General features: G+C 34.1%; 1 protein-coding gene across 1 annotated transcript; it reads right to left on the bottom strand.

Moving 5' to 3' along the window:
* Positions 1–559: 559 nt before the first annotated feature.
* Positions 560–6,826, bottom strand: LOC149795357 (ganglioside GM2 activator-like). The gene is made up of 4 exons (XM_089964082.1): positions 6,668–6,826; positions 5,911–6,115; positions 5,045–5,249; positions 560–796 (listed from the first exon to the last, which is right to left on the bottom strand). The coding sequence occupies exons 1-4, from the start codon at positions 6,750–6,752 to the stop codon at positions 680–682; spliced, it is 612 nt and encodes a 203-aa protein (XP_089820208.1). The 5' UTR covers positions 6,753–6,826; the 3' UTR covers positions 560–679.
* Between the last annotated feature and the right edge of the window lie 5,341 nt (positions 6,827–12,167).

The following is a 12,167-nucleotide window of genomic DNA, read 5'->3' as shown; positions in this document are numbered from 1 at the left end:
ATAATGTTATGTGTTGCATACCAAGCAAACAGCCTTACATACAAAGCTTAAGGAATGGTTGAAAAACACAGAAAATATTGCTTGTTCCTTCGAAATCATGTACTGTTAACTGGGGAAAAAAAATAGAAAAATTAGAAACAATAACTCTTTAAAATGCTTTGTCTTGTAATTTCTAACTTTGAGCATTTCTACGTCCCATCGTCTGGTAAAAAGTTTCATTATGTACCACCAATCCCCAAAATGTACTTTCCCAGAGAGATAGATAGATAGATAGATAGATAGATAGATAGATAGATAGATAGATAATTCATTAAAAAAAGCCCAAACAATTATTCGTCGATTTAAAAAAAAGGATCAATTATAGATAGGCAAACATTTATATAACTATACCAAAATGTGGCTAAGTGTATTAACCTAAGACAGATGGAAAGAAAAACAAACAAATAGAAACAGAACGAAATAGGTAAAGAAGAAACAAGATATTGATAGATGAATTCGCGTGCGTAATCTCTTTAATTATGTTGGACATGCCTTCAACAAAGAAAAAGGAAAAGAAAGCTAAACAAAGTCTTTTATTTCAATGGAAAAAATAAACAAAATAATTCGATAAATGAGCAACCATTTATAGCATATCCTTGATGATAAAATTGTAAGAATTTTGATACATTTCATTGATGTTTCATCCAAAGAGGAAGCCGGTGGTTGGTTTGTTCTTGATTGTTACATCAAACTGAAGGCAGCCAAAGATCTCTCCGGTCACTACATCCAACGACATTACTTTTACCGTGAAATCTCCCTGAAATACGTAAATATAAGTTAAACGAACTGCCATTAGTTGTTGTTGTTGTTGTAGGGTTTAACGCCATATTTCAGCACACGATAGGCTATACAAGGCGGCCAGTATTAATGGTGGAGGAAGAACCAGGGAAAACCCCAGAAAGAACCACCGACACACGAGAAGCTACTGGCAAACTTTCTCACATACCCACATTGGCCGAATCCGAGACTCGAACCTACGCAGATAGAGGTGAGATGGCAGTGATCCGTAGCGGAGAGCGCTTTAGACCACTCGGCCACTCGGGGCCCCTAACAGCCATTAGTAATTACTAGAATGAATAAAACCAAAGACAATATAAATTGTCAGGAGAGAGAGAGAGAGAGAGAGAGAGAGAGATCTTGGCATAAAGTATGCAGTAATATCAACAAGCAATGATGACAATGATGATGATCAAAACGACGGCAACAACAATGATGATAGCGATGTCATTCTCATTATTGAAAGTGTTCTAAATACATGCTGTTCTTTTTTTCTTTCTTCCTGCTGTTGATATTTTATTGATCTTACTGATAATTAGGAATGGTTAGAAAATAGGAAATATGAAACGGAAGAAATAAATAAATTCCCGGAAATTAAAATAAAAAATAAAAGTAAATATATATTTTTTACGCTGTATTTCTTTCTGCTAAATAAATTGAGCAAAGTATAGTTTCTTATGTGAGAGGTCGCAAAATATGGGTAATATAGAGCTTGCTAACGATCTTAAATGCATTCTGTATCGCTAACAGCAACTCCTAAGGTGCAAAAGTCAATGGTCTGAACTGATACGTGCACAGAGGACCCACTAGACATACAATGTTTTGAGATAAAATAAGATTCATGGGTTAACGTTTCAACATCCTTCAAAAATTACCTATCCACGCAAATCGGATCGGTTAAGGATGACTTACGTTTTGAAAAATCACAAGAAGGAATAACTTCTAACTTATTATTAAAAAAATTACATACCTTCAGTTTATGGAGGACATTCATATCATGTGATGTCAGAACAAATTTGGCATGCATGTAATGGGAACTGTCCCCACAAGTAGAGGCTTTATCAATGTCGATCACAATGATAATATTAATGACGATCATTATCAATATTATTATTGTTATCATCTAAGTGTCATATTATACTGTTGGATGATTATTGTTTTTCCGTTAAATTTTGTAAAAGAATGCGTTATTGTTTTGGTATATGTATTGAGTCTCAGTTGATATGACGCCTCTATCTTTCATTACAGAGTTATCTAGATCAAACCAGGAAGCGACTAATTTTTTAATTTCAGAGTTATTTCGAAGTTTATATAACCGCAATTAACTGAAGTTCAAGAATTTCTTGGCTGCTGTAATGACAAGGAAACGTTACTTGGGAGTAGGAATTTATTTCGGAACCTGGTATCGACAAAATAAATTTTAAACATGTTGGGGCTATTTTCAAGACCAATAACTGCACTATAGATATTTTGCATTTCCAAAGGGATTGATTTGAAATGCTACAAGTAAAAGTATGTATTCTAATGGCATGTGCGTGCTTATGAGAACAAACATGTGAACAAAATTGAAATGAATCGGATTAACGAAAAGCGATGAAAGAAAGAGACACATATAATAAACAATAATTGGCACTTAGGGGTTTTGAAAAGTTCAGTCTACGAAGATACAATAATGAACTTTAATAGTCTTGGTAAGTCCTGTTGGCAGTGCAGTAGTGTATTAGAAACGGAATAGTCTTGGTTAAGTCCTGCGGGCTGTATAAAAGTGTATTAGAAAGAGACTATTTTTGGCAAGTCCTGTGGGCAGTGCAAAAGTGTAGTAGAAAGGGAATGTTCTAGGTATGTCCTTTAGGGCAGTGCAAAAGTGTATTAGAAAGGTAATTTAATCGCTTGTCTTGCCAAGTCATGTGGGCCGTGTAAAAGTGTAATAGAAAGGGAATAGTCCTGTTATGTCCTGTGGGCAGTTCAAAAGTGTTTTAGAAAGGTAAATTAATTTCTTGTCTTGGCAAGTCATGTGGGCAGTGCAAAAGAGTATTAGAAAGGGAATAGTCCTGTTATGTCTCTTGGGCAGTGCAAAAGTGTATTATAATGGGGAATAGTCTTGGCATGTCCTGTGGGCAGTGCAAAAGTGTATTAGAAAGATAATTTAATTGCTTTAAACCACAGATTTCTCAGCTTAGACCCTATTTAACTAACAGTATTTATTAGCACTTTCTACTCATTTTTGTCTTCCTTTCTTGTTTACAGCTCTATTTAAAATTATTCGCTATTAAATGTCAGTATCGCAAATCCAATAAAAAATTATTTCCATAAATGTACATTAGCAATTTTTATAGTTTATAATCCATCTGTACCCCAGGTTGGCTTTTTTTAATTTACTTTTTTTTTCTCTTTGGAGTATCATATTTTCGTGAATTTTGTAGATGTTACAAGTTACGGATTATAAAGGACATCAAACAATGACCCTTCTGTTAACACTATACGACCCATCTCCAACCAACAAATATATGTGCCTATGAGAGCTTTAGTTTAACAAGAAGCAATGAAAGAGATAAATGAGATTTCCGAAATCGATGATAGGGCGGCACCTGAATTAACGTTATTTTTAATGTCTACGAAATTCACTTATTTCTTTCAAAGTATGTTATTTTTCCCTCTGTAAATACATAAAATGATAAAATGTAAAGCCAGCTGGACTTCTGATATTATAGCGTAATTCCCAAGATGTTCATTTAGTCTTACACCACAAATGGCACCATTTTGTTCCAGACAGTACCAATAATCGTTCAGAAAAGTATCACTTATGTGATACAGAAAACTGGAAAACCAAGACATGATTTCACTAAATTTCTGAAAAGTTCATCTTAAACTGAGACTTTGCATGAGCTAGTGTATGATCATTCTGCAACTTTTAAGATTTTTGTCAGAGGTATAGGTAATAGAAAATGAACGAAAATTAAATAATGTTTTGCAAACTTCAACAGCCGGTGTCTTTCTAATTTGAGGGAAAGAGTTGGTCATAAGAAAACTAAGACTGTTAGGCATATTTGAAACAATATGACTGTCTGGTATTTCTTAATGCCTTTTTAAAGTCCTATAGACTTTAATCGATGGAAAGTGAACAAAAGGAAATAAATTTAACTCGAGGGAAGACATTTTAGATGTTTAGGGAAGCTAGACGTCGAAACATTCTATTAGATGAACAATCCAATTGTGCTTTCATGGGCAGGAGCCGGGACATTACTTTGATCGAACAGATACAAAGTGAGCGATGTTATCACTCGTGTGACAGAATTTTTTTAATAGAATTTTGATTATTGACTTTTGTCTTTAGATCAGATTGCTCGTCTTATCCTTGTCCCGAGAAGCACTTGAATACGAGTTGTAGAATTGTACTAAAGAGGTAACTGATACCCATCTAACTGGGAAAGAGATGGGGACCATTTCATGAAAGTGATATCGAATGCTCGCTTACAATTAAAGATGACGTGTTGCTATCGCCATGACGTTTGACATTCGTGCCAGATGGTACTGGAAATATCGCACGAAAACCTCGTGCTAAAACTAATAGAAGTACCCAAGCTGGAATTTAATATCAAAATCATACATACAATTGATCAGAAAAATTGGTAGGAAAATTAATTAGTTAATATACCTTTGGCACATAGAAATATAAATCCCTCTTGGTGTCAACTCCAAAATAGATTTGATTAAATAGACTGTATGGAATCCATTTGGATTCATCATCCCTACCCAAAGACTCATTGATGCAAGGCCTCGTAATTTGGGATTGTTTCTGTATTTTTGGTGTGTGTGTGTGTGTGTGTGTGTGTGAGTTGTGTTCATTTTTCGAATAAGTCAATTAGTGGTGCGACCAACCTCTCTCTCCCGCCACCTTGCAGGCTTGTGCATGCAGAATCGTCACGATGCGTCAATTTTGCATATCGTAAGAGCAGATTAGATAGAGGCATGAACTTTGGCCCTCGGATGCGAACTGTGATAACGTCAAGCTTGGAAGATCATGAACTTTTAAGAAAGGTGAAGTTTATTTAAAACACTTGACTCTGTAACGTATATATATTACCATTTATTATTTTATCTTGGATGTTTCGGGATCTCTAACCTTACTCGGCACCATATAGTCAGAATTGTGCTAATGTGCCGTTTAACCCTACATACATACATACATACATACATACATAATACATACATACGAAAGGTAACGTACCTCTCCAATAGCGCCTGCAATAGTTCCCATCTCAGGCAAGTGCAATGTTTTGTTCTGAACCGAGATGTTCTCCACATGGATGGGACACCCAGCGTCGTGTCCCAGAGCTTCTTTCAACATGCCCATAATCTGTATTCCCAGAGACTTGTCCACCGCATGACCACCCTTCGCAATGGTAGGCAGCAGAGTACACCCGTCCAAAGTACTGTTAAAACAATCAACAGTGAAGTTATTTTATGCTAGGCCGCAAATTACTGGGTTTCTGAGATAAATAATCTTGAAATTTCACTGGAGAAAAAAAATATACTTAATTATTTTAGTATTTTTGCCCAGGAGATGAAATATATTCATTATTAATTCGTTTCAAGAAATATCCTCTATATATTCTTGCATACAATGACCAATTCAGTATTGCAATAGTCCTTCGTGAACATGTACTTAAAGCGATACTAGTCAACACACACGCACACGTGCTTCTTTTCTCGCAAGTGCTAACATTCGTGGTTTGAGTGTAGAGTTTTATTGTTCCAAAGTAATGATAGTTGTTTGTTGGTCTCTAAATCCATATCCAGGAACCAGGGAATTTAATTGGGTAGATCACTCGTTTTTTGTACAAAATATATTTGTAATTAAAATTAAAGGATATTTTTATCACACAAGTTGAATTGTTATTGTTTGAAGTTTTTATTGACGAAGGGATTAGATAACTGTTATATATTCGAAATGTATGCAAAACATATATACATTTATTAGATACGTTGAACACTATCTGTGTGTGTGTGTGTGTGATCGAGATATATAGGTCTTAATATTTCACACCACGCATACGGTAACTATATACATATAAGATTCAAAATCATACTAACCAAGATCCAACATCACCCACACATGGGATTTGGATGGCGCCCCCGAAACTTGTGTGTTTAGCAATGTCAAACTTCAGGAAGAAGACGTCCATTTCTTGAACTACGCTGGCATTGATGGACAAAGTAAGTGGCCCGGGAACCAGAACTGGCATAGGGGTGGCAGACAAGGCGTCGAATCGTAGTTTTACATTCGTGCCAGCTGGTGCTGGAAATATGGGAAGAAAGCCTCATTTGTAAATTAAAATAAGTACCCATACTATACCCATACTAAACTAAGTACCCATACTATACACATACTAAAATAAGTATCCATACTATACCCATACTAAAATAAGTGCACATACTATACCCATACTAAAATGAGTACCCATACTATGCCCATACTAAAATAAGTACCCATAATATACCCATACTAAAATACATACCCATACTATACACATGCTAAAATAAATGCACGTACTAGACACATACTAAAATACGTACACATAATATACACATACTAAAATACCCATACTGTACCCATGCTATATATAAGCTGAATACTACTTCTAGCTTATGTTAATACTAATTTTAATACTAATATTATTAGTACCACTATATTGGCATTTTAATAAGTATATTAAAATAATCTGGCATGAAATTAAATAATTTCTTTTTGTTTTTTTTACTCACTAAAGAGTGTCAGAATAAATAAGCTAAAGTATCATTGATTCCATCGATCAATATACACTATAACCTATGTAGCGAGAATGCTTACCGCAGTTTTTCCATACAAAATTTGTGATCTCTGCATTAGTTAAAACACACACAGCACTGATGAGCAAAATGATCTTCATGTTCATCTCTATATTGTATCTCGGCACACTTGCTGCGAAACAGTACACATGCTCTTATTTATACCTAAACCCCGGTTGTGATAAAAAGAAGAAAAAACAAAGTGTTACTAAGACGTATTGGTGAATTCGTTATAGTTTTTGACACAACCTTCCCCGCAAATGTGGTGCTTTAAGCACCGTATCCAATTTTACCTCGATTGCGGCACGTAAGGTGTTTGATTTGTAGATAATTTATATTAAAAACATATTATTCTATAAATTAAAACTCTTAAGATAAACTATTGAACAATGACAAGATCACAAACAACAACAGAAATTGTAACATCGCTATAGTCATCCTTATAATGATTATCATCATCATGATCACAGTAAATAACACCAACATCACTACTACTACTACTATTACTACTACTACTACTACTAATAATAATAATAACAACAATAACAACAACAATAGCAACAACAACATAATATTGTATTGTACATGTTGCATTATGAAATAAATGTAAAATAATAGATAATTTAGTTTATTAAAATGAAGTGAATTTGACCTAACATATCTTTAGCTGATAGTATCTGTGCAATCGCCTTGTTTGCGCCATATTCATCTATTTTAAATACACAATATTTTAAGTCGACTGGTATTTATTTCAACACCTTTTGTTTTTAAGTTCCAATTTATTACACATATTCCTTATTTAATTTACAACCTCCACACTTCCACCCCAGTGATAACGCCCTCCCACCTACCTAAAAACGAGATGTTAACCCTTGTTGTACACGGTGATGGCTAAAGTATTTAATCAAATCATAACGGTACGGAACGATCCCTATAAAATATAACTTCAAAAGTAAACATACCTTTGCTCTTTATTCCAAGGTGCAAAGCGGATAAAGTCCAAAGTTTAACTTAACTGTGCATCTGAAGCACAAGCCATCATGCATTTCGTTAGTTTTTTCTTCAGTATTTTAAATCAAACCTCACGTGAACACGGCTTATAGGTGCAAATTTCAACAACCAAAATACCCCTTGCTATGTGAGGCCCCCGATTCATCTTACAAAGCGCTGATCAAGGTGTTAACTGTGCCGGATATATTTCATACATTTTCTTACTTCTGAACAGCACATCCATTGAGAAAAAAAAATATTTAGGACTTTATGTTGCAGTTTTGAACTCTTTTGATGTAATCTTGGACAATTCATTCACATATTTAATTTCTTCATACACACAATAATGTATACGAACGTATATTCGGTAGATGGTGAATATATATTGGGATGTATCACCTATCTTAATCAAGGAGGTTTAAGAAAAACAATATTGGAAATATATAGATTTCATATACTGAAAAGAGAGCTTTCCACCTGTAATATAAATGCGCAATATACCCAATCTTCTAACCTCACCTTATATCCGAAGAACAGGGTGTATCAATGAAACGGAATGCGTCAGAAGTGTGAAAGACATTATTTGAATGCAATAAAATTGCCGTTCAGATCAGAGAGGAATAATATTCTCTGATCGAAGTAAACTAAAGCTGCATAATTTTTAAAAGTTATGATGTGTCAAAACTATGGTGTCGTCAGTAACTGAAAACAAGGTTACGTACATATTTGGCTGGTTTGTCCTGACATGTTTAGATTTTTTAAGGTTCTGCTTAAATTCTATCATTTGTCTAAGTTACAAACATGTTTGTTTGAGAGAGAAAAAAAAGCCACATGCCACGCTTTTCTCCCAGTCTTAGCATGCTCTGCGAAAGGGAATAACACCAACCTTGGCCCTTGAATGCCTGATATAATGGCGTTTAACGGAATGTCAAAACATGGAAGTCTGTTTAGCGTTGACGCTAGTCTTAAGTAGGTTGCAACCCTGTAATCTACTGACGATGGGTCTGACACGCTAACCACTGATATATAATGCTACCACAAGGATTCGTCATTAATTTATGTGATAATATATATACCTAAAATTTTGAACGTCTTTATTCAACTATGGCTCTAGTAAAATTCACGCTATAGTAATTTCAGGGTGTGTATGATTTCTTCAAGTCAATATCGACCAATTTTTTTAAATGCTGAAATTTCGTCGCATCTTGTCTCTGAAACTGTATACTACTGTTCTTACACGGCTTGCAACTTACTGTGGTCAACCCATGTTGATGCAAAATTCCACTTGACCATACAAATGTTGGACAACTCAACAGTGTGTATCTCTTCTGTTTCGTTATATTGCTTACACAGTTCGGTAGAATTGTATATCTGTTGTTCTTTCTCTTTTCTGCCTGACATCATGTTCAAAAGTATTGACCAATCGCTAAGAACAAGGATTACGAAAGACTGCAATAACAACAAAGACACTGGAATTTAATTGATCTTACTTGTCTGTACGTTGTGATATATGTCTGTACGTTGTGATATGTATGTACGTTGTGATATGTATGTACAGAGTACTATAGATCATCTTTCCCACCGTCGTCGAAATAAGAGTGTTTTGATAAATTTGGTTAGCTTTTGAATAATAACAGCTTATGTTTACGCAGATAACCCGTTTGCTGAAAGGCAACATTGAAAAAAAGGGAATGCACTTTAAAAGGCAACTAAATAATAATGATAATAATAATAATAATAATAATAATGATTTGGATGCAAGCATGAATGAGCGATATACTAGATTTTACATGCAAAATCATGGCAAAAATGCCATATTTTAAAACATATTTCGGCCATCTGGATAAAATAATAATAATAATAATAATAATAATAATAAAATTAATAATAATAATCTTTCTTTGTAACATAGACCATTGGCCCAAATTACATGAATCTATTAAAAATTATGGTACACCCACAAAACATAAGAATTTTAGGATTAACGCATTAATTCTCTCACTTTTTAAGAAATTGTTAGATAAACAGCAAAATCTGGTAGGGTATTAACATTATTATTTATTCTCTGGATAAAGTTATAAAAATTGATGTTAGTTGCATAACAATAAACATATTAAGATACATAGGCTTTTCTCAAATTATCGTACATGGGGCATTTGACAGAAAAGTGAAACTCTTGTTCTATCTGCACACAAAAGGTACAATATTTTAACATTGGGGATATTTTTACACCTACCTATATTTGCCATTCTGGGAAAGCTTTCATTTCTGAACATGCATAGCAAGCTAGCACCGTACGAAGAGTTCACAAGTCAGATTGTTTCTGATCTTTTTATAAAATAATAATCTATCCATTGAATTTGGCTCTCCGTTATAGGTGCAAATTTCAACAATCAAAATACCCCTTGCTATGTGAGGCACCCGATTCACCTTACAAAGTGCTGATCAAGGTGTTAACTGTGCCGGATATATTTCGTACATTTTCTTACTATTTTTACAACGTTGTTTAAAAATAACGAAGAGTGTTTCTAATCACCTAACCCATGATTACCAGAAATTTCTTTCCTTCCGTATGAAAACAGAAGATTCTTAACTTTATTTACCGAAGAGTCACAGTTGTCGCCCTATGTCAATTATGGATTCTAACATTGTTTTGGGAATCTATCAACATCAATCTTTAATAATTTGAACCAGTACTTAAGAATTCTTCAAAATTTTACATCTTGCACTGGCATTCTACCCGACTCATTATAGATAAAAGCATATGGTGTGTGTTTTGTAATACCAAAATGTATTTGCAAAATGACGTATGTATAGCTTCAATGTCATTTACTTTGTAGAAATCCCAAACTTCCGACCCAAAATTCAATATTAGTACTTATTTAGTATCAAATATTATTAATCGAGTTTTTGCAGACAGTTTACCGGACCGATTAAGTCAAGTCTTTAAACTATAAAGTGACTTTGCCACTTGTGCTGCTTGCATTATTTGGCACATATACCATGCGTTTTAAGTAGAGTACAAACAACCAAAACATCCGTAAGATACCGTCTCTATCATGCAATCACCAAATACCAGTTTTCATATCTTCCCAAACATTTACCTTTTCGAAGGACTACAAGCTTAGTTTTTTCTTCAGATTTATCTTTAATTTCCAGATGTTGTTGTTGTTGTAGGGTTTAACGCCATTTTTCAGCACTAGATAGGCTATACATGGCGGCCAGTATAACTGGTGGAGGAAGAACCCTGGAAAACCCAGGGAAGAACCACCGACCCACGAGAAGCTACTGGCAGGCTTTCCCACGTACCCACGCTAGCCGAGCCTTGGACTCTAATCCACGCAGACAGCGGTGAGATGGCAGTGATCCGGAACGGTGAGCGCTTCAGACCACTCGGCCACTCAGGACCCCTCCAGATGTTGTAGTATTCTTTTAGTTTATATGGGATTCATTGAAGCTGAGTAACAGTTTCTGCAAAGGCAAGCACTTTATCGGAATACAACACTGCAAATAAATGAGATAATATTAATAATAATAATAATAATAATAATAATAATAATAATAATAATAATAATAAATATACTGCTCGAATGCGGTTATCATAACGCGGTGACATTCCGTATAACATTGAAAAACGGTAGCAGCTGACTCTAGTCAGAATATTGTTATGTATGTCTATACTTTCTGTAAATTGTATTCATGACTGTAAATTGTAGTGAATATGTTTAGTTTAAATTTCTTACGTGCGTAGGTTCTATTTTAAGACAATAAGCACGTAAAATTAAATATCATCGATAAAAAGATGCTTACGCACGTGTTTAAAGTTGTTAATAATAATAATAGTGGTAAACATGATGACAAGTGTCGTGCTCTTTCCCACTGGACACGTCTGTCAGGTGGGTTCATAGAAGAATTGTCATTTCCCATTGGATGGTTTAGATTATGTGATTTCATTTACGATATTGGAGATTTGCAATTTCTCACGTAGCATTTGTGATAATAAGCATGTTTACACTCTCGCCATATAAGTTGCTAGGACTAGACAATTTTCTCATTCTTATTTCTGGCGTTCTTGTTGTAACATTACATTTGCTGACATAGTTTATGTTGTGTTTAGATAACATTTGCGAGGAATCATTTATTTAGAATATTCAGTTGAAATAAAAAGTGCTCATGGGACTGGAATATGTTATTGATATTTGATTTTATTATATCTGAAATAATATATATTTATTTCAATTTAATTGTTTGTCAGTTTTAAATGTTTTATTTTTCATTGCACGATATTGTAATGTAAATTTATTCAATAGAGATTATATTTTTTTCAGAAAATAGTTTGACCTTGACTGTTAGTTTATAAACATCAGGTGTTGATCTAAATTCTGACTTTGCTTCAGAATTTGTATCAACCTTTTTAAACAAGTTCTATTTTATTTTAAAATGATTGGTTGTTTCCATGGTCATGATGGGACCTTGTCTTCAAGATATAAACAATGTTTTTATTTTTTAGAGTAAAAATGATTGGTTTTCGT

Source organism: Sinohyriopsis cumingii, chromosome 7, assembly GCF_028554795.1.
Source record: "Sinohyriopsis cumingii isolate HCF-2022 chromosome 7, ASM2855479v2, whole genome shotgun sequence".
NCBI classification, from domain to species: domain Eukaryota; kingdom Metazoa; phylum Mollusca; class Bivalvia; order Unionida; family Unionidae; genus Sinohyriopsis; species Sinohyriopsis cumingii.
Note: the sequence above shows the minus strand (reverse complement) of the source record. Positions and strands in the feature narration are given on the sequence as shown.

What these genes read in the sequence shown, in the direction of transcription:
- LOC149795357 (XM_089964082.1), bottom strand. Translation starts at nt 6,752, where the DNA reads ATGAACATGAAGATCATTTTGCTCATCAGTGCTGTGTGTGTTTTAACT. An exon ending in TTTTGTATGGAAAAACTGCG is followed by an intron (nt 6,116 to 6,667) that starts GTAAGCATTCTC and finishes CCATATTTCCAG; the next exon opens with CACCAGCTGGCACGAATGTA. An exon ending in GTGGGTGATGTTGGATCTTG is followed by an intron (nt 5,250 to 5,910) that starts GTTAGTATGATT and finishes TTGTTTTAACAG; the next exon opens with TACTTTGGACGGGTGTACTC.